The sequence below is a fragment of the Lactuca sativa genome, chromosome 8 (assembly GCF_002870075.4).
Source record: "Lactuca sativa cultivar Salinas chromosome 8, Lsat_Salinas_v11, whole genome shotgun sequence".
Taxonomy (NCBI): Eukaryota; Viridiplantae; Streptophyta; class Magnoliopsida; order Asterales; family Asteraceae; genus Lactuca; species Lactuca sativa.
In genome coordinates this window covers 8869105-8893190 of record NC_056630.2, presented here as the reverse complement: position 1 = coordinate 8893190, position 24086 = coordinate 8869105, and the positions used below count along the sequence as shown (strand labels likewise).

The 24086-nt window shown below is 36.9% G+C and overlaps 1 protein-coding gene across 1 annotated transcript; it reads left to right on the top strand.

The window, feature by feature from the left end:
* The first annotated feature begins 17212 nt into the window (after positions 1 to 17212).
* On the top strand, positions 17213 to 20029 carry LOC111876685 (heat shock protein 83). The gene is made up of 3 exons (XM_023873257.3): positions 17213 to 17633; positions 17738 to 18018; positions 18267 to 20029. Exons 1-3 carry the CDS (start codon positions 17354 to 17356, stop codon positions 19818 to 19820), a joined length of 2115 nt encoding a protein of 704 aa, XP_023729025.1. The 5' UTR covers positions 17213 to 17353; the 3' UTR covers positions 19821 to 20029.
* Positions 20030 to 24086: the final 4057 nt, after the last annotated feature.

Below are 24086 nucleotides of genomic sequence, written 5' to 3'. Positions count from 1 at the left end.
CCACGATCCTGAAATAAGAATGACAAAAAATACGATGTTACATGAGACCTTCATGGCTCATTCTTCGTGCTTGCGCGTTTTCGGAACAAAGAGAAAGGGGAAGAAGTAGATCGAGGGGTGTTTGGGGTTGCTACTTGATTGGATAGGGGATGGAGGATGGGTGCAACCACTGGCTTGCTCACCAGATTTCCTTCCCCTTTGCTGGTAGTGTAAGAACTATAGAGAGAATAAAGTAATGAAGTGGAGAAAAAGATTGGATGGAGTGTGACAATCCTCTAATTGAAGTAGCTGAACAATCCAAAAAGTCTCCATTGACTTATTGGTTAGACATTTTGGATAAAAAGAAATAAATCAAATGTTATGTATCTTTTTTTTTATGATGTAATTCTCGATTCTCGACTCTCATGCTATCATACCGTCTTGTGAAAATTTTCTGAAAGTGCTTGCTGGATGTCCTGATCGCGGTGATACCATAAATGCAGACGAAGTTCAATTCTAGCATACATAACTCCTTGAAATTGTGTTTAAAGTTTCACGATTAATTGCTTTGGATTTGACAAATTTTACGAATCTGATTTTGGTCGAGATTAAAAAGGTCATAAAAATAAAATAAAATGATATACAATAATCGAAGTTCAAAAACATGCTCAGAAATAATTTACGAGACTCATAGATAATTCAGACAAATGAGTGCACAGTTTGTTTCAGAAAAATCTGATAAATACTGATTTTTATAACTTAAAAGATGTATAATTTCCTCATATGATCTCCGTTTTTTACGTTAGTTATATCCATGAAATCAAGAGAACGTAATATTTTCATATTTTTTATCCATAAGTCTAAAATATATTTAATGCAATATATATATATATATATATATATATATATATATATATATATATATATATATATATATATATATATATATATATATATATATATATATATATAATGGTGATTTGACAGCTGAACACTGACTAATTTTTACCAGTAGTTACATATTAATATAATTTATATAAATAACAATATTATTTTGTTACATTACATATTTAATTAACTAAGATCACATTTGCCTATGATTGAGCATGTTTATTCACTTGGGCTATGTTTGATGTAATAAATGATAACTGAAAAGTTAGTTGTTATATGAAAAGCTAGTTGTTAGCTGATTAAAAATGACGTTTGATAAACTATCTGAAAGATATAAACGACATAATATGACATTTAAAAAATATGTTTTCTATAATTCATTAAAAGTATATTTGAAAAAAAAAAAAAAAAAAAAGCCTCCTGAAAAACTAGTCTACGACCATGTTTGGCGTATCAGCTGAAAACTTACTATTAGCTGAAAAGTTAGTTGTTAAATAAAAAGCTAGCTGGTAGCTAAAACTAGCTAATAAAAAATAATGTTTGGTAAAGCTAGTTGAACGATATAAAATGACATAAAATAAAATTTAAAAAATATGTTTCTATAATTAATTAAGGGGTATATTTAGAAAATTTTAGAAAAGTTTTAAAAAAGTAGTCGAAATAGTTTTTTAAAAAGCTAGTTTATAGATTACTGTTTGGTCTGTTAAACATGACAACTTAAAAAAACTCAAAAAATAAACTAACTTATCAGCTAGCTATGACGTGTCAAACATAACATATGTAGACTTTTAAAAAACTAGTTTATAAGTTAGTTTATAAACACTTTTTTTTGTTTGTGAAACGTAACAACTTAAAAAAACTAGAAAATAAACTAAGGTCAACCTAGTTGTTAGCAGATTAAAAATGACGTTTGATAAAACTAGTTGATAAACTATCTGAAAGATATAAATGACATAATAAGACATTTAAAAAAAATATGTTTTCTATAACTCATTAAAAGTATATCTGAAAATTTAAAAAAAAAAAAAAAAAAAAAAAAAAAAAAAAAAAAACCTCCTGAAAAACTAGTCTACGACTATGTTTGGCGTACCAGCTGAAAACTTACTGTTAACTGAAAAGTTAGTTGTTAAATAAAAAGCTAGCTGGTAGCTTAAAACTAGCTGATGAAAAATAATGTTTGGTTAAACTAGTTGAACGATATAAAATGACATAAAATAAAATTTAAAAGAATATATGTTTCCATAATTAATTAAGGGGTATATTTAGAAAATTTTAGAAAAGTTTTAAAAAAATAGTCAAAATAGTTTATTAAAAAGCTAGTTTATAGATTACTCTTTCGTCTGTTAAACATGACAACTTAAAAAAACTCAAAAAATAAACTAACTTATCAGCTAGCTGTGACGTGTCAAACATAACATATGTAGACTTTTAAAAAGCTAGTTTATAAACACATTTTTTTTTGTTTGTGAAACATAAAAACTTAAAAAAAAAAAAAAAAAAAAAAAAAAAAAAAAAAAAAAACTTGAAAAAAAAACTAACCTCAGCCTAATTGTTAGGTTCTAAACAATACCGGACATAGGATTGAAATATGAATGCAGTTTATAGACAAAATTGCAAAAATGGTCCCTGTGGTATGCATTTTTTTGGGGTTTTGGTCAGTTTTTTGGGTTGGTGATCCTTTTGAACTAGTTTGTTTGCAGTTTTTCTTTTACTTTTTAAAATTGTTATTATTTTTAAATATAAAATTGGACCCACCCCTCTCTCTTTCTCTCTCTCTCTCATTGAAGAATTGGTCGTGGTTTCTCTCTTAAAAAAAATCGTAGACCTAAACATCTCATCCCTCTTATATGAAATCAATTCAAGATGTCTACACCTCGTCCTCCTTTGAATCCTGATGTGTGGAACATCAAGCTCGTGATCGGCAGCAGCTAGGTTCATGTTGGTTGCAACGAAAATCTCGTTTGGCAGCACACACCATGGCTCGTCACCCACACCGCTAAGGGACCTGACACCCCTTCGTCGCACCCTTCATGGCTCATACGTTGCCTGACGTCTTTTCCTTTTCCAGCCAGATCAAGTTAAAGCAATCATCGGTATGGGTGTTGTGTTCTTTCCTGGATCTAGATCTCAATCTGAATCTATCATTGACCCAATCATTCATATTCCAATGTCAGAAGTGGCTAGTTGTGACGGGTTCTGTGACAACCCAAAAATTTCCGTTAGTTTTAACGTCGAAATTAATTACGTCAAAAATTAGCCAAATTTATCCCGAAAATATTTTTGACCGGATTTAAACCCGTTGGAATATTTTAATTAATATTCTTCAAGCGAAAATAAAAACAGGTAAATTATCTTCCCATTTATTGGAAAAAGTTTATTTTTTATTTACGGCCATTTAACCGGGTAAAATTCTAAACCCCGTTAAACATAAGTATCGGGTAGTCGTATACCGGGTACTGCACCCAAGCCCTATATAAGGGTGGGTGAACACTCCTTACAAGCCTTTTCCTACCTTAGACTCTCTCTCTACTTTCTCTCTCTACCAAACGGGTTTTGGTCAAAAATCGCCTCTCCGAGCCTCAAATCGGTAAGTAAACCTTCCTAGCTTGTTATCTAACTTATCTAGCTTGCAAATTCGTGACTTAATCATCCAAAAACCCCAAGAACCTGAGTTTACGGTCTTGGGAGCATCCCAAAACCGTAAACCCCTTGGATGGGGGTTTTAATGCTCAAAAACTCTTCCCAAACACTTGTCATGCTTAGCAATGGCTTAGAGGCTTACCCAAAAGGACTTAGAATACCAAAATCGGACCAAATGGGGAGTAAACATGATTTTACGGTCTAAGGATGTTCTTAGACCGTAAACCCATATGCATGGACCATAAACACTTGTTTAAGTGTTAAACTACCCCTCAAACACCTCCAAGGGCTTCCATGAACTTCCTTGAGTGCATAGAGCCTTATTTTCCTTCATGATATGCACCAAAGCATGCAATTACGTGTCACACTTGATTTTACGACCGAAGAAGGTTCTTGGACCGTAAACATCTATTCTTAGACCATAAACACCCCCAAAGGGTGTTAAAGTGCCCTTAACACTTTGTATGGCTTGGAATTGGACCTAGAACTTTGTATGCTTAACCTACAACCACCAAAACGTAGGGTTCATGGACAAAATGAGTTTACTACCATAAACTCATGTGTTTAAGGTAGTAAACTCCCCAAGAACATCTCCTTAGACCGTAAACACCTTTCCAAGGTGTTTAAGTGCCCTAAACACCTTCCTATGCTCCTAAAAGTGACTAGAACCTTACATGCATGAGTTAGAACCAGCAAACTACAAAAGAAATGGACCAACATGAGTTTACTACCATAAACTCATGTGTTTACGGTCATAAACTCCTCAAGGAGTAGTCTTAGGCCGTAAACTCCTTAAATGGCCATTTTGAAGCCTTAAACCCTTCATAAGCCCTAGAATTGAACCTAGCCTAATTCCACAAGTGTTATAAGACCTTAATGCATCAAAGAGCACACCATCCATGAGTTTACGACCGTAAACTCATGGGGACAAGGTCTTAGGGCCGTAAACTCTATAAAGAGTTTACTCTTGAAGAGTAAACTCCCTATCTAGGCCATACACACCCTTAGATGTTACCCGGGACACTTCTAGCACTTGTAGCAAAGTGTTTTCATGTCGTAAGACATCCTTACTTACTTAATTAGTTATTAAATGACTAATTAGATACTTAAATGTATCATTACATGTTAAATAGGATTCGCGTGTGTGGTCAAGTCCTCATTTGACACTTAGCATCCTATACCGGCACCTTCACCCGATCCACTTACAACAGGCTAGTTCATACTCCTGAATTAACCTTTTAAATGTTTTTACATGCTTTTACGGGGTGGGGGGGATACAAGTTAAAACATGCCAGTTATCATATCAATCACATGTGATTGATAACCCGCATGCACAAGGATTTCTTACATTGTCAACTGTTTTACCAAGAATGATATTGTAAATGGTTTTCTAAGACGTTTTTAATTATTCAAAGCTCTTCTTAAATTGTCTCTCGCGCTGTATATTTTATTTCAAATTCAGTTACAGCAGCATTTTGAACAAAGGTTTTCATTACTTATATTGTTTTATCAAAGTTATAATCAAAACTTATTTATAAAAGATTTTCAAGTGTTTCTAAAGGTTTTCAAACTTATTTTACAAAAGAATACCAAGTCATGATTTTCTTAAAGTATAAAGGTTTTCCAAAGTTTTCATCAAAGTTTTCTCCCATGTTTTTTTATACTCCTACTTTGTTAGATACTACTGCTTCGTTATACGCTCCTACTTAGTTAAATACTCCTACTTCTTAACGCTTTTACTTCTTGATACGCTTCTACTTAGTGATACGCTCCTACTTGTTAACGCTTTTACTTCTTGATACGCTTCTACTTAGTGATATGCTTCTACTTGTTAACGCTTCGACTTCGTGAAACACTTCTACTTCGATAAACACTTCAACTTCGTTAAATGCTTCTACTTAGTTAAATGTATGCTTGTGCTTGGATAGTTATATAAATAATGTTTAAAGGACTTAGGAAGGCTAGTTCGCTCTATTTCCTTTTCTTCGTTGAGACGTGGTCTGGTGGGATCGGATATCCGTCCGAAGGTCGTTTGATCATTAATTATATATTATGTATACAGGCATCGACATATAGGTTTACGTCGGTCAGTTTATTTGTGAGTCTCTATCATTAGTCCAGTATTTACATTCAGGACACGGCCTTCTCCGTTGTCTAGTTGGTAACCAGAGTCTCTTGTAGGGAGAGCGGGCATTGTGTGTATAGATCTATACGAGATTGACACCCCCACACCCTGACTGCTAGCTACAGTCCGCGGCCTACCAAGCCAAGGGGTGACAAATGTCACATTCTTTCCAACGCTTGCAGGGCGTCAAGTTCTCTAGTTCGCCCTATTTCCTTTTCTTCGTTGAGATGTGGTATGGTGGGATCGGATATCCGTCCGAAGGTCGTTTGATCATTAATTATATATTATGTATACAGGCATAGACATATAGGTTTACGTCGGTCAGTTTATTTGTGAGTCTCTATCATTAGTCCAGTATTTACATCAGCACTCACTACACGAGACGCATCTTCAGGACACGACCTTCTCCGTTGTCTAGTTGGTAACCAGAGTCTCTTGTAGGGAGAGCGGGCATTGTGTGTATAGATCTATACGAGATTGACACCCCCACACCCTGACTGCTAGCTACAGTCCGCGGCCTACCAAGCCAAGGGGTGACAAATGTCACATTCTTTCCGACGCTTGCAGGGCGTCAAGTTCTCTAGTGTCTATCAGTATGGTTACGAGTATCTCGGGGTTACCTTATAATTCATGACCTTAAGGTAACGGAAATTAACACTATATTCACTGTTTTTTGATCTTGCTAGACGTATCATTCATTTGATACTGTCTGGGGTCTGTGTTTACTGTTTTTAGACCTTGCTAGACGTATCATTAAATTGATACTGTCTGGGGTCTGTGTCTCTCTGTTTTAGACCTTGCTAGACGTATCATGCATTTGATACCGTCTGGAGTCTGTATCTCCTTTTGTTAGACTGAGCCAGGCGTGTCGTTCATTCGATACTCTCCTGGAGTCTATGATTTCTTTTGCCTTAGTCAGCAGTATTCTCTGTTGAGGCATATGTTATTTTCCCTAATATCCTCCTACTTTCTTAAAAATCAAATACCGTATTTTGGTAATGATAGTGTTTAAGGGAAAATTACTTTTTACAACATAACTCTGTCCAGTCTTGGTAGAAGACTGCTTTTATTTAGAAAATATAGGATTTTCTGGAAAGGACTCTAATACACTGTAGACTCTAAACTACTACTTTTTATAGAGTTATTTTGAATAAAATGCTTACTTACACAAATGACACTAAATACTTATGAACTCACCAACATTTATAAAAATGTTGATACTCGCTTTCAAAATAACTTGTATTCTCAGGTCAGCAATAGACAGGTACATCTCAGGCGCTTTTGGTGAAGACAGTTTTGTACCAAGTTGCACCTTTTTTATTACTTGTATTACTTCGATGTTTCTATGAAATGTAAACTATGTAAAACTATTACTATTAATGCAATGGTTGTTGTACTTTGATTACTATACTGCATATGTTGTGATACTTGACATGACCTCATCCACCCCAGAACGTTTCCGTCGTTCCGATTTTGGGGTGTGACAGATTGGTATTAGAGCGTTGTTTATAGTGAGCTAAGTATATCAATTCATAAAAGACATACAGCCTATAAATACTTAGGGATAAAACACTCTGACCAAGAATTATACTTTAAAATATAACCATATTTTACCAAAGTATAACAACATCTAGAATCTAAACACTCGAACACAAGTATCACAAGAAGAACAAGAATAAAAGTCTTCGGATGTTGAGCATTACCGTCAAACCTGGGTAGTTATGTAATCGTAAGTTGGAATAAATGTAACCTGATCAACTACATTTATTCGAGATGCGATGAACGTGTGCTTGGGAATGATAGTGGTGTTGCAACAGGTCTGAAACTTACCAACCAGGAATGATAGAGCCAAACATAATGTTTAAAATACTATGGGAGTATTTTGGAATACTAAAAGACTCACATTAACCCCAGAATCATATTCAGAAGTTAAGAAAACAAACAAGAAATTAAAATACCATAGAGGTATTTTAGGATCCATAGACAACCTTGTGTGAAGAACTAAAAAGATCCTTATTGATATACCTACAATTATAGAGGGTATACTCCCAAGGTTATATATAATAAGGATCCCATAGGCTAAGAATGTGTGGTTTCGCTCTACTTCCTTTTCCTCGTTGGGATGTGGATATAGAGTAGTATCACATATTCGAAGGCCTGTCGGATCTAAGCTATATATGATTTGTATACCCTGTGTAATCGTAGCAGGACTCGAGATGGATCACCCAGTGAAATGTTAATAATCTCTTAGGATTCTTTAAACATTTCTATTCTCGCACGAACCCTGTAGAAAACCCTATCCACTTCAATACTCGGCAGAAGAGGTGATTCAAACCCAAAAGAGGTTCATTGAGAAGATTTCCAGTTCGGAAATAAATGAACTAGGCCGAGACTATTGAAACCACCAAGTGCCTATATCTTTTAGGGACACCGGTGGGAAATTCGCCTAAACTTCCGAGATTCCCAGTCGTCCATCATGAAGTGGTGACACCCGGAGTCGGAATTGGAAGTAAGACGGGGCAGAAATTCAATATGTCTATAGGAGAGGAAAACCCTAGGTAACTGCCCGAAGGAAACCAACGCCGGTCCCAGTCAAAGATACGAGGTAGACAGAGGGAGCCAGTACATGGAACCCGAGAAGTGTCTTTTCCTCGTGTTCGTCACGCTAATACACCCATAAAATAATACAATTTAGTGAGTTAGTGATTACACTACTCACGCCATGTGTTAGGTAAAACGCCTTCTCACGTTGCAAGTAATACGATTAGAGCGGATCCCCGCACCTCTATTGAGAGTATTTAGCCATAAGTCTTCATGAGCCTTCTTTCCCGCGGTTTTCGTTCCGAACTGTTCTCAAATCTTTCCAAACCGGAGAGTGAACCTTTCCCAGTATAAAGGTAACTTAGTAGGAACGACTTCCACCTTATGGCTTTTCCGATACTCACGCTTCTACCTTGAATACCAGGACTACATCATAGGGATGTAGGTCGACACTCAGACAACCAGTATCCGAAGCACGGAAAAAAAATTTATGCCTAATATAGTAAGGATTGATACGTCCAGGGTTAACCATCGTCTCTCATCAGCTTGTGTTCCTTTCCATGTAGGAAAAACCATGCCTCCGAAGAAGCGTAACCCATCCGCTGGCAGGAAACCGACTCTCCTATTCGATGAAGCTACTTTCCAGGCTGCAGTCTCAGCAACCGTTGTAGCTGCCATGGCTCAACTGAATGCTAACAATGCAAGTGTTAGCAAGAGCCCTATCGGGAATCCCGATCCCATCAATGGACAGCAGCAACCAACACCTGCATACCCAGCCACCCAAGAACCTCAACCAAATCCAATGAAGAGAAAGTTCGAGATCAAGGAGGGAAGTACCTCGGCTCAAGGACCTTCTGAAGGGCAACGAGCTGAGGCAGTCAATACCCCTACCAACCCTTCCATCCCAACACCTACAAGACCAAACCTAGGAAACCAACGAATGGCGACAGTCACGAACATGCAAAGTGGTAAAACAGAGAAGAGGAAACGGAATCGTCAAGCTCGAAAGGAGCGCCAACGACTCCACAAACTTGTTGCGCAACATCAGCAAGTGGAAACCCCCACCCCTTCAGCGCCAGCACGCCCCCTTCCACAAGTCCCTGGCATCGGGTCCAACCCTACACAAAATGGTGGTGTCAAAGTCGGACTCTTTAAAGGGAAATTTTCAAAGTGGAGGAACGAGGAGGGCACCCGTGTCCACGTAACCCTGACTAAGCACCTCACTCCTACTACCAATACTAGTACGAACCAGGCATGTCATCAGTGCGGTGAGACGGGACACCTCAAAAGGGATTGTCCAATAATAAAGAACTCCGGCGCAGACGGGAGGATACTAAGGATCACTGCTGCAGGAGAAACGACAGGGGTACAGGAAGAGTCTAACTCTAATGCTTAGGGAGAAGCATCAAGGAAACCAGTAGATTTTTGGTGCGTCTCTCAATCTCAGATAATTAACCGAAAACATTAAAAGGCTAATTCTAAATGTAATTACTTCCCCATTAAGGCGAAAGTCGCAGCACTGTTATAAAATTTAAAATTTTCATCAGGTAAAACTATAATGGCTAAGTATATACGTAACGACAATGTATAATTAAGATGGATAGACCTAGAGTGAGTGAATGCCACCTCATTTCCTGTTCCTCGTTTGGTTGTGGATTTAGGGCGGAGTCGCTCAGTCAACAGTCCTCCCCACCTTAATTATACATGACTAGTATATGTTAGGCGATTATAGAAATGTCTCGTGAGAATCCATTCATGAAAAGGTACTCTACTCTCTACAGTTCCGCGTCGACTTTATCGGTCCAGGTATCTGCGACATAGATACACAGGATGAAACCCTAGACGCCTAGAACTGGTGTGCTCGTTCGGCACATGACCCTATCGACTCTCATTCTATATCATGTCGAAGTATGCCAACTTCGACGACTCTATCAATCATGGTTCGACTTCGTGCAACCATGTGTAAATCCCTAGTGTTGTGTAAAAAGAACTTTCTCCGTAGCCATTTCGGCAAATAAAGGTTCTTCCGAACCTAAACAAAATAAGAATAATAAAACCTAATGCGATCCGTCAGTCGTCACTCGTATTCCAAACCGTCTGAAGTACCTAGGAGAAGGTACCGCGCGTTGTTAACCAACCCCTCTTAGACAGATAGAAACCGAAGCGAAAGGCACTGCAGGCATTCCAGAAGACGATAACCACCCGAAGCAGGCACCGTAGAAACCCAGAAAGACCATTCGCACCTCGCAATCAGGTTCGTGAATCAAGAGAATAGAACTCATGGGACTCACTACTATAACTGAGTATATGCATAAGGGTGGTATATAATTGAGATCAAAAAGATTTAAGATGTGTGCTTCCTCCCTATTCCCTGTTCCTCGTTGGGTTGTGGGTCTGGGGTGGAGTCGCACAACTGAACATCCTGCGGACCTCAATTATATACGACTTGGATACACCAAGTATTAGTAGTTAAGCCAAGTATGAGCTCTACCACGAACCTCATAGTAAAGCCCTTCATCCTATTCCATAGAATAGGAGCTAGAGTCAAGAGAACCACGGCGGGTTGAGCTACTATAATGACCACAAATCCGAAATTTGTTGTCATCCCGGTTAAGCCAATATAGTAGCTAACACCCCCAGTTAGTAAAGAAATCTGAGTCGTAAGAGTCAAGGACATTTACTACGACCATCCATTCACGCTTAATCCCCCGAATTAAGCATCTCAGCGAATATCCCGGAAATCCGAAAGTTGCGATGAATTGAACTCTGAGAAGAGTGGATGAGGAAATTAAAGTTCCGAGTGATGGAACCCTATACTCACTAGATTTGACCTAGACCGAGAAAACTCAGAACCTTCGGAAGAGTAGTTGCAGAAGATGTTCGCACTACTCAGGCACTTCGTCCACCCCGGTACTGACGAGTAGTGCCTAGAAACCCTCCGCCCCCTTACGTGGAGGAAGTCACCGTCGCCCTATAGACGACAGACTACATTCTCTAAAGTGGAACACTAGAATACCCAGAACTACAGGATAATCTCCGCAGCCAAAAATACTTGAATAAAGTGCGAAAGTAGGTTGTGTTAAGCCTTATAACCCAGATCCCGAAGAGATTATAGACTTGACACCAGTCTAGGTGTTAGTCGATGGGTTATACAAGAGCACACGCTTTCTGCAACTGAAATAAACCAGCGCCTTAGAGATTAGGGCATGTCTTACAAGATTCATTGGACTACTAGGTGTTCCACGAATACTATCTTGCACAAAAATAGTGGAACCACCTCCCGAGATAGTCCGACACTCGTCTGGTGAAACCCTATTTCCCCGACCCTGAAGGTTTCTGTTAGAAATATCTCAAGAATTAGAAGTGCAGGTTCATTTTGCACAAGATTGAGATAGCCACTCTACAGCAAACAGATACCCGTAGACATGCAATCCATTCGATAACCCAGAAAACCTCTGAAAGTCAAACAGTAGAAACACAAAATCCAAGGACAGCCAGAGCTTTCTAGGAACCCACCTGAAGGACTACACTTCCAGTATGAGAGAGAACGTTGGAACTTCGAAATGGAAATCACGCCAGTGATGATCTCGCCATAGAAGTACACTATGTTCTAAGTACTGAAGAGCTCTACCCTTCCGAGAGCTTCGGACCATCCGAGATTCTTTACGAAGATTGGTCCAAACCTCGTCAAACCACTACTACTTTCGAATATTCCACAAGTTTCTAGACTTGATCAGTGTTTGCCCAACGTGACTCTTTGTATCCCACTCATCTTGATAGGAACCATTGGGAACCCTAACTTCGTAAACGAACCAGTAGGAATCGCTAACTGCATGAGACGGGGTCTGCATCCCGTAAGTGAAGTTCGTTAGAACGCCAAGCGAAGGCCAGAGTTCACTTGGGAGTGCGAGGACCAACCGAATATGGAGTATCCTCATACCTTTACTCGGTCATTCATACCTACTTCCTTGCCTAAACCTGAATTTCGGGACGAAATTCCCTCTAACGGGGGGATGATGTGACAACCCAAAAATTTTCGTTAGTTTTAACGTCGAAATTAATTACGTCAAAAATTAGCCAACCCGTTGGAATATTTTAATTAATATTCGTCAAGCGAAAATAAAAACAGGTAAATCATCTTTCCATTTATTGGAAAAAGTTTATTTTTTATTTACGGCCATTTAACCGGGTAAAATTCTAAACCCCGTTAAACATAAGTATCGGGTAGTCGTATATCGGGTACTGCACCCAAGCCCTATATAAGGGTGGGTGAACACTCCTTAGAAGCCTTTTCCCACCTTAGACTCTCTCTCTCTACTTTCTCTCTCTACGAAACGGGTTTTGGTCAAAAATCGCCTCTCCGAGCCTCAAATCGGTAAGTAAACATTCCTAGCTTGTTATCTAACTTATCTAGCTTGCAAATTCATGAATTAATCATCCAAAAACCCCAAAAACCTGAGTTTACGGTCTTGGGAGCATCCCAAAACCATAAACCCCTTGTATGGGGGTTTTAATGCTCAAAAACCCTTCCCAAACACTTGTCATGCTTAGCAATGGCTTAGAGGTTTACCTGAAAGGACTTAAAATACCAAAATAGGACCAAATAGGGAGTAAACATGAGTTTACGGTGTAAGGATGTTCTTAGACCATAAACCCATATGCATGGACCATAAACACTTGTTTAAGTGTTAAACTACCCCTCAAACACCTCCAAGGGCTTCCATGAACTTCCTTGAGTGCATAGAGCCTTATTTTCCTTCATGATATGCACCAAAGCATGAAATTACGTGTCAAACTTGAGTTTACGGCCCAAGAAGGTTCTTGGACCGTAAACACATATTCTTAGACCATAAACACCCCCAAAGGGTGTTAAAGTGCCCTTAACACTTTGTATGGCTTGGAATTGGACCTAGAACTTCGTATGCTTAACCTACAACCACCAAAACATAGGGTTCATGGACAAAATGAGTTTACTACCGTAAACTTATGTGTTTAAGGTAGTAAACTCCCCAAGAACATCTCCTTAGACCGTAAACACCTTTCCAAGGTGTTTAAGTGCCCTAAACATTGTCCTATGCTCCTAAAAGTGACTAGAACCTTACATGCATGAGTTAGAACCACCAAACAACAAAAGAAATGGACCAACATGAGTTTACTACCGTAAAATCATGTGTTTATGGTCGTAAACTCCTCAAGGAGTAGTCTTAGGCCGTAAACTCCTTAAATGACCCATTTTGAAGCCTTAAACCCTTCATAAGCCCTAGAATTGAACCTAGCCTAATTCCACAAGTGTTATAAGACCTTAATGCATCAAAGAACACACCATCCACGAGTTTACGTCCGTAAACTCATGGGGACAAGGTCTTAGGGTCGTAAACTCTATAAAGAGTTTACTCTTGAAGAGTAAACTACCTATCTAGGCCATACACACCCTTAGATGTTACCCGGGACACTTCTAGCACTTGTAGCAAAGTGTTTTTATGTCGTAAGACATCCTTACTTGCTTAATTAGTTATTAAATGAATAATTAGATACTTAAATGTATCATTACATGTTAAATAGGATTCGCGTGTGTGGTCAAGTCCTCATTTGACACTTAGCATCCTATACCGGCACCTTCACCCGATCCACTTACAACAGGCTAGTTCATACCCCTGAATTAACATTTTAAATGTTTTTACATGCTTTTATGGGGTGGGGGGGAATACAAGTTAAAACATGTCAGTTATCATATTAATCACATGTGATTGATAACCCGCATGCACGAGGATTTCTTACACTGTCAATTGTTTTACCAAGTATGATATTGTAAATGGTTTTCTAAGACGTTTTTACTTGTTCAAAGCTCTTATCAAATTGTCTCTCGCGCTGTATGTTTTATTTCAAATTCAGTTACAGCAGCATTTTGAACAAAAGTTTTCTTTTCTTATATTGTTTTATCAAAGTTATAATCAAAACTTGTTTATGAAAGATTTTCAAGGGTTTCTAAAGGTTTTCAAACTTATTTTACAAAAGAATACCAAGTCATGATTTTCTTAAAGTATAAAGGTTTTCCAAAGTTTTCATCAAAGTTTTCTCCCATGTTTTTTTATACTCCTACTTTGTTAGATACTATTGCTTCGTTATACGCTCCTAGTTAGTTAAATACTCCTACTTGTTAACGCTTTTACTTCTTGATACGCTTCTACTTAGTGATACGCTCCTACTTGCTAATGCTTTTACTTCTTGGTACGCTTCTACTTTGTGATACGCTTCTACTTGTTAACGTTTCTACTTCGTGAAACACTTCTACTTCGATAAACACTTCAACTTCGTTAAATGCTTCTACTTAGTTAAATGTATGCTTGTGCTTGGATAGTTATATAAATAACGTTTAAAGGACTTAGGAAGGCTAGTTCGCTCTATTTCCTTTTCTTCGTTGAGACGTGGTCTGGTGGGATCGGATATCCGTCCGAAGGTCGTTTGATCATTAATTATATATTATGTATACAGGCATAGACATATAGGTTTACGTCGGTCAGTTTATTTGTGAGTCTCTATCATTAGTCCAGTATTTACATCAGCACTCACTACACGAGACGCATCTTCAGGACACGACCTTCTCCGTTGTCTAGTTGGTAACCAGAGTCTCTTGTAGGGAGAGCGGGCATTGTGTGTATAGATCTATACGAGATTGACACCCCCACACCCTGACTGCTAGCTACAGTCCGCGGCCTACCAAGCCAAGGGGTGACAAATGTCACATTCTTTCCGACGCTTGCAGGGAGTCAAGTTCTCTAGTGTCTATCAGTATGGTTACGAGTATCTCGGGGTTACCTTATAATTCATGACCTTAAGGTAACGGAAATTAACACTATATTCACTGTTTTTTGATCTTGCTAGACGTATCATTCATTTGATACTGTCTGGGGTCTGTGTTTACTGTTTTTAGACCTTGCTAGACGTATCATTAAATTGATACTGTCTGGGGTCTGTGTCTCTCTGTTTTAGACCTTGCTAGACGTATCATGCATTTGATACCGTCTGGAGTCTGTATCTCCTTTTGTTAGACTGAGCCAGGCGTGTCGTTCATTCGATACTCTCCTGGAGTCTATGATTTCTTTTGCCTTAGTCAGCAGTATTCTCTGTTGAGGCATATGTTATTTTCCCTAATATCCTCCTACTTTCTTAAAAATCAAATACCGTATTTTGGTAATGATAGTGTTTAAGGGAAAATTACTTTTTACAACATAACTCTGTCCAGTCTTGGTAGAAGACTGCTTTTATTTAGAAAATATAGGATTTTCTGGAAAGGACTCTAATACACTGTAGACTCTAAACTACTACTTTTTATAGAGTTATTTTGAATAAAATGCTTACTTACACAAATGACACTAAATACTTATGAACTCACCAACATTTATAAAAATGTTGATACTCGCTTTCAAAATAACTTGTATTCTCAGGTCAGCAATAGACAGGTACATCTCAGGCGCTTTTGGTGAAGACAGTTTTGTACCAAGTTGCACCTTTTTTATTACTTGTATTACTTCGATGTTTCTATGAAATGTAAACTATGTAAAACTATTACTATTAATGCAATGGTTGTTGTACTTTGATTACTATACTGCATATGTTGTGATACTTGACATGACCTCATCCACCCCAGAACGTTTCCGTCGTTCCGATTTTGGGGTGTGACAGGTTCTTTCTGGCGGTAATGGGTTACTTTTGTGATGGTGATTCAAGATATATTTGAAGTGATACAAACCGATTGCAAGATAGGAATATGTGAGAACAAATTCGGTGGTCCTGAGGAGTTCAATCATGCAATAAGGGTGAAAATTGAGACTTGTGGTGGTTGTGTTTGGTCTATCACTCAAACGAAAGAGAATGGGTCTTCGATTCCCATCTGATCGGAGATGAAAAGGGACCGAAAGCAACATCAGCCTTCTTTCTTTCTTCTTTTCCTGATTCTCTATGAAGCACGAAGGAGGAGTCGATTTGCGATTCAAGCCTTCAATCGGGGTTGTGGGGGTTGAGAAAGGTAGCAACATGCGGATAGTGTGCTTGTGGTGGTGTTTCTCGGCAACAACCGACGGTTGAAGCCTTCAATGAGAGTGGGTGTTTTGGGTGATGGATCATCAGAGAGAGAGAGAGAGAGAGAGAGAGAGAGAGAGAGAGAGAGAGAGAGACCTTTATTATTTTTTTAATTGTAAAATAAATAAATAAATATTAAATTAAAAAAATGAAAGAAAAATGAAAAATAAATACCCCAAGGGTATTATAGTCATTTCAATTTTCGGAGGGACTATTTTCACATACAAACCACGTCAAAAGGACCATGAATCCAAAAAACTCGAGGTTTGGACTAAAACCCCAAAATTTTGCATATCACAAGGACCATTTTTGCAATTTTGTCCAGTTTATAATTAGAGACATTTTGTCCAATGGGATAATCTTATAAAAACTCAACATATTTTCATCAATGTCTTAAAAAACTCACTATATTATTTTTTTTGTACGTTAAAACTCTTGTATTTTTTAAAATGTATCATTTAAGGCATTGAGCTCGGTAAATCCTAAATAGCTAAAAATGTTAGGTACTCGATTCTTAACGTTTCTATTGTTACAATTCATTAGATAAAAAAAAATAAAAATATGAAGATTTAAATGCACTAAAAAAAATAATATAATGGTTTTTTTAATCATTTCATGAAAATAGAGTAGGTTTTTGTAAGGTCAGAAAACCTTAAATAAGAATTTTAGAAAATATAAGGGTTTTAGTATACTAAAAAATAATATAATTGTTTTTTTAAGCATTCGGTGAAAACATAATGGATTTTTCTAAAGTTGTCCGTTACAAAATAGAAAAAAAAAAAAAAAAAAAAAAAACTCCCAATCAAAGATTAAAGTAGATATTTCTTAAGCTAGAGGGTCAAAATTAAAACTCACTTAGGAATTCAAGAGACTCGTAGAAGCATCCAGAATGAGTCTCCCTCCATTTTTCACGCTTCATAGAAGCGCCTAGAACCCACCAGTAACAACCACGACCTGCCCTCCGCCGGTATAAAAACCACTCTCCTCCTCCTTCCCCGTCATAAGATTGATTTCATTCTGTGTTTCGCTAAGCACTTTTCTCTTAAATTCTCAAGTAATCTTTCCTGCTTTTTCTTGAATCCTAGTTAATCGGTGGCAATGGCGGATGTGCAAATGGCAGATGCAGAGACGTTTGCATTTCAGGCTGAAATCAACCAATTGCTCAGTCTGATTATCAATACGTTCTACAGCAACAAGGAAATCTTCCTACGAGAACTGATTAGCAACTCTTCCGATGCGTTGGATAAGATCCGATTCGAGAGCTTGACGGACAAGAGCAAGCTCGATGCGCAACCGGAGCTTTTCATCCGGCTCGTTCCAGATAAGGTTAACAAAACCCTGTCCATCATTGATAGCGGAATCGGAATGACCAAAGCAGGTATATAGTTTTCTTAGTTTTGTGTTTCTTTATCGATAGCTTCATGCATGCCTTCCAATGTGTTTGTGAATAATGTATTCATTGTTATTGTCGTAATAATGTAGATTTGGTAAACAATTTGGGGACGATTGCGAGATCTGGCACAAAGGAGTTCATGGAGGCGCTACAGGCCGGCGCTGATGTGAGCATGATTGGACAGTTTGGTGTCGGTTTCTATTCGGCCTATCTTGTTGCTGAGAAGGTGATTGTCACCACTAAGCACAATGACGATGAGCAATACATTTGGGAATCTCAAGCTGGTGGCTCATTCACAGTCACTAGGGATGTCAATGGTGAACAACTGGGTAGGGGGACTAAGATCACTCTCTTCCTCAAGGAAGACCAGGTAATTACATCTCCTCAGACTCTGATCTGTTCTTCAATACACTTTTTATTCTGCTATTTTTTTATATGGTGTAATACGATTGTTACCATTGCAATTACATCACCAATCTCTAGTTCTGCATTGTTCTGCTTTATAGTGAATCAGATTGTCAGATCAATGATAATCAGTTTATTTGAGTTAATTTTAAAATACAACGTAGATGCTATTAGATTGAAGAGTTACTGAGATCTGTTATGCAACTATTGCAGATGGATTACTTAGAGGAGAGGAGGATCAAAGATCTTGTGAAGAAACACTCCGAATTCATCAGCTATCCAATCTATCTGTGGACGGAGAAAACAACTGAAAAAGAGATAAGTGATGATGAAGACGATGAACCTAAAAAGGAAGAGGAAGGCGATGTGGAAGAGGTTGATGAAGACAAGGAGAAGGAGAAAGGAAAGAAGAAGAAGATCAAGGAGGTTTCACACGAATGGGAACTCATCAACAAACAGAAACCAATCTGGCTCAGAAAACCAGAGGAGATCACCAAGGACGAGTACGCTTCTTTCTACAAGAGCTTAACAAACGACTGGGAAGATCATTTAGCAGTTAAGCATTTCTCAGTTGAAGGACAGCTTGAATTCAAGGCGATCCTCTTTGTTCCAAAGAGGGCTCCGTTTGATCTATTTGACACTCGCAAAAAGATGAACAACATCAAGCTGTACGTGAGAAGGGTGTTCATCATGGACAACTGCGAGGAGTTGATTCCTGAATATCTCGGATTCGTGAAGGGTGTTGTCGACTCCGACGACCTTCCACTAAACATCTCTCGTGAAATGCTTCAACAAAACAAGATTCTGAAAGTTATCAGGAAGAATCTGGTCAAAAAATGCATCGAGATGTTTAATGAAATCGCTGAGAATAAAGAGGACTACAACAAATTCTATGAAGCGTTCTCGAAGAATCTAAAGCTCGGCATCCATGAAGACAGCCAGAACAGATCAAAGCTAGCTGACTTACTCCGGTACCATTCGACCAAAAGCGGCGATGACGTCACTAGCCTGAAAGACTACGTCACCCGTATGAAGGAAGGACAGAAGGACATCTTTTACATCACAGGCGAGAGTAAAAAATCCGTTGAAAACTCTCCTTTCTTGGAGAAACTAAAGAAGAAAGGTTACGAGGTGCTGTTCATGGTGGACGCCATTGACGAGTACGCCGTCGGACAGTTGAAGGAATACGACGGGAAGAAGCTGGTGTCTGCAACTAAAGAGGGTCTAAAGCTTGAAGACGAGACGGAGGAGGAGAAACAGAAGAGGGAGGAGAAAAAGAAGTCGTTTGAGAATCTATGCAAGACGATTAAGGAGATTCTGGGAGACAAGGTGGAGAAAGTGGTGGTTTCCGACAGGATTGTTGACTCGCCGTGCTGTTTGGTGACCGGAGAATATGGATGGAGTGCGAACATGGAGAGGATAATGAAGGCGCAGGCGTTGAGAGACAGTAGCATGGGGTCGTACATGTCTAGCAAGAAGACGATGGAGATAAACCCTGATAATGCGATAATGGAGGAGCTGAGGAAGAGGGCGGAGGCCGATAAGAATGATAAGTCGGTGAAGGATTTGGTGATGTTGATTTTTGAGACTGCATTGCTGACGTCAGGGTTTAGTTTGGAGGATCCGAATACATTCGGAGGGAGGATCCATCGGATGTTGAAGCTGGGTTTGAGTATTGATGAAGAGGAAGGAGGTGACGACGGTGATGAAGTTCCGGCTTTGGAGGAGGAAGGCGGCGAGGAGAGCAAGATGGAGGAGGTGGATTAGGCTGTGTGATCAGTTAGAAGGTTTTTTTTTTTTTGAGGTGGTCGAATTGGGGTTTTTGGTTAATGATTAGTATCTGCATATTGTAGAATGAAAATGGTAAAGTGAAGATGTCCGTTTGGAGTTGATAATACTACTATTGGTGCCTGTTTTGGTTTTTTCTTGGGATTTCTTGTTCATAATAAAATTCACATATTCAAATGAGTTTTTAACCGGTTGCTAAGCAGTGTAGTGTGTGCATCTAAGCCCAATTTCAACCATCACCATAAAGTATTATTTTTTTGTGTTTTATAGAGCAAAAATATTCTAATCTATCTTTAGAATTAGCATTATTTTTATGTTAGCTTTATTTTAACATAAATTGTTTATTTTTTTTTTATCTTTTTGCTTTTTTTAAAACTTTTTACACAATTTGAAGTTTCATCACAATTTGAATCTCAATTTAAAGTTTTTTTTTTAATAATTTTTTTTCTTTTTCTTTTTATTTTTTTACACATTTTGATGTTTCATTACATTATTGAATTCCGAGTTTAAGTTCGAGAAGTGTTTGAGATTCTTTTTTTAAGCTAAAAAAATCCTTTTTAATAAAAGAACTTTCTCATTTATAATTTTTGTTCCAAAATAAGTTCTTAAGATGTGTTTTGATTATTACTTTTGAGGAACAAAGACTTCTTTTAAAACAACTTATTTTTCTTTTTGGTCAAAAGTCATAGCAAAAAGAATTCGAGTGTCTAATGGATTTTGATTTTCTCTATCCTACAAACATATCAATAAAAATAATAATAGATGGGTGTTAGATTTATTTGTGACTTTTTAGGAGTCGAATGACATGAAATTCTCATGTATGGTTCTGCAATAGGGATGGGAAGGTGACAAGAGTATTTTTTTGATTTGAGTCATAGCTGTGAAACAGATTGCCCATCTTTTCTTTTATATTAGGGGAAATACGATCCGGAGGTGCTAATTCAAAATTTTTATAAGAATGTTTTTAATTGACAAACATATTCTTAAACTTTTAGTTTTTTGAAAAAGCCAAAAGTCTAAAAACTCATAATCTAGCTTTTTATATTGAGAATTTTTAAGTGAAACTTTTGAGCAAAATTATTGAGAAAATTGCACAAGTGTCTATTTTATATCAAGTGTTCATTCACACCTTGCAATAAAATATACCCGTGTTAAAAAAACAATTAGGGGTTAATTATGCAATTTACTTCAAACCGTAAGAGTCAGTGTAATTATTTTTTAATTCTAACACTTGCAGACAAATCAAACAATCTATTGAATTTTCATTAGACTATTGGGTATGGACAATTTGAGGTGGTGTTATAACAAGAAACAACAAGAAGATGGGGTGATGTTCATGGTGTTATAACACCCTTTAAGAGGAGAGAGATAGAGAGAGATAATTTGGCAGTCAATAGATGATCTCGTTTCTTCTTGTCATTGAGACAACAAGAAGCAACACAACAAGATGCAACAAGAAAGAGGGGTGATGTTTTTGATGTTACCACGCCGTTATGGGCCGCCACATAAGCTTTAACGGCGTTGTGGTGACCATACCACATGCTCTTACACTGTTGATGTGGAGATTTCATTTAGATAAATTTGTTTTGAATCATATGCAACGTATTAGTCAAATGACCATCAAATTCCTTATATCATCAACATTTGACATTTAAGTTTAAGACATGCTAATTAATCTCAAAATCGCCCCCCATTTTGGTATTGGGGTATATATATATGCTATAGCTTTTTAAATTGATAATTTTTAAGTGAAAACTTTTGACCAAAACTGTAAAGATGAGTGAACAAGTGTCTTTTTTATAAGAAGTGTTATGGATTATGATGGTCTTGAATTATTTTTTAGAAATTTGCCAGATAGAAAGTTATGGTAGTAGACTATGTTATTAATACATGAACTATTATTGATACATGGACCATTAGGACATGGTCTGGGAGATGAAGATGGAGTGTTATGATAAAAAAAACTTGTTTTTATCTAATGTTTGTTCACATCTTGCAATAAAATGTATCATTAAGGCGTAATCTAATAGATAAAGATGGAGTGTTATGATGGATAAAAATTTGATTTTATCTAGTGTTCATTCACACCTTGCAACAAAAATATACCTATGTTGAAAAATTAGGGTCCAATTATGCGATTTACTTCAAACCACAAGGATAACTTTTTGAATTTTTAATACATTGCTGATGTTGGAGATTGCAACCTAGTAAACTTGTTTTGAATATTATCTGACGTAATAATTAAATTGTTATCAAATTCCTAAAATCATCAACATTTGACTATATAAATTAAAGGCGTGCTAATTAATTTGTAACTCATCACACCATTTAACCATTAAAGTGAAACTTTTACTCTAACAGATGAAAAAAAATGCACACGTCTTTTTATAACAATTGTTCTATATTATGATGATCTTCAATTATGATTTATAAATTTCACAGGTAGAAGGTTGTGGTAATAGTCTATGCTATAAATTTCACAGGTAGAAGGTTGTGGTAATAGTCTATACTATAAACACTGGTGGACCATAGTGGAGCCTGGGGTCCCGGACCACTGCTCCGATTCCGGCACCTAATGTAAAATATATATATATATATATATATATATATATATATATATATATATATATATATATATATATATATATATATATATATATATATATATATAATTCTATTAAGTGCACCGGCTTAAAATACAAGTGTCACTACTAATTTAGATTTATTTGGATTTTTTTAGTGTCAGGCCTACTAAAACGTTTTGCGTCCTCCACTAGCTATAAATGATTGAACTTTTACTCATAAATTGACTATTAGGGAATGCTCTGACAGAAAAGATGGAATGTTACGATGGATAAAAACTTGTTTTATAATCGGGTAATATTTTCGGGTTTCGGGTAATTCGGGTTTTTCATGTTAAAATGATTACCCGTTACCCGACCCAAATTAAGTTCGGGTAATTCGGGTAATGGGTTGGTTTTGGGTATTTCGGGTTTTAGGGTAATTCGGGTATTACGCGAAATCTATGCAGTTATCTCGGTCAAATTTTTAATAGTTGTCATATACCGCTATTTGAGATCGCGGTTATTGCGGTGGTATAGCGGTGATATAACGGTTTTTAAATATTACTTATAATTTATAATTTTATATTATATTTATATATTTGAGTATTAATACTATATGTCAATATAAAATCAATATCATCAAACCTAAAAAGTCATATAAAACATAACATAATATTCTATTATAGTAATATGGAAACTAGGTAGTGTCAAAAGAGTTTAATTGCATTGCATGGGTTCAATATCGTATTAGTAGGTCTTGGTTGATTTAAGTCACAAGTCATAGCGTCATAGGTGTGGGTCGATTTACAAAAAGCACTAATGGAATCCAACCATAACACCTCAAGTCTTCGTGAGTACAGAAAGAGATGAGAAAGAGAGTTATCGGTAGACGCAGTTGTTCTGAATGCTTTTAATTATGTTACGTGTTCGGGCATTTTAAAATGAAATTATAGTGAGATCATTAAAACTAGCTTTTCATTGACAAAGTAACCAAATGACCCAAAATGTGAACAAAAATGGAATAGCGTCCGTAGCGCCGCTATAGCGGTTATTGAAATAGCGGTGAATAGCGCCGCTAATAGCGGTGCCGCGAAATGAAAACGCTAAACTAAAAATAACGGTCCTTGACCTCCGCAAAACGTTATAGCACCGCTATAGCGCGCAATTGATAGCTTAGCCCGATATATATATATATATATATATATATATATATATATATATATATATATATATATATATATATATATATAATGGCGACTTAAAATAAATCTAATGAAATAAATATGTCGTGCTCTATTAGTCTTGTTTATATAAACAAACGAGACATAAACGAAGTTAATCAAACTTTGAACATTGATATTTTTTAGTCAATAATACTTGAGATATCAAGTAATCTTTTAACATCTCAATCTAATCTAGTAAGATGTTAAAAAAACAAATAATTAAAGATCTTAGTTTAAAAGTTTAAAATGTTTAAGATAATTATAGCCATAATTTTCCCATGTTCTGAATTTTCTTCAAGATAATGAGTTTGTTAGTTGCAATAAAAACTATAATATAGAAAACAATTAAGTTAGAACATGGTGACATATAAAAAAATGTTTTTAATATTGTTGGTGCTATACTTCCATAATAAAACAAATTCATGTTTTACAATAATGATAGTTAGTTTAAGCAGGAT

Bases quoted from the DNA above. Each gene is read 5' to 3' on its own strand.
- LOC111876685 (XM_023873257.3), top strand. From the start codon at position 17,354: ATGGCGGATGTGCAAATGGCAGATGCAGAGACGTTTGCATTTCAGGCT. The intron at 17,634-17,737 runs GTATATAGTTTT...GTAATAATGTAG, and splicing joins AATCGGAATGACCAAAGCAG to ATTTGGTAAACAATTTGGGG. The intron at 18,019-18,266 runs GTAATTACATCT...CAACTATTGCAG, and splicing joins TCTTCCTCAAGGAAGACCAG to ATGGATTACTTAGAGGAGAG.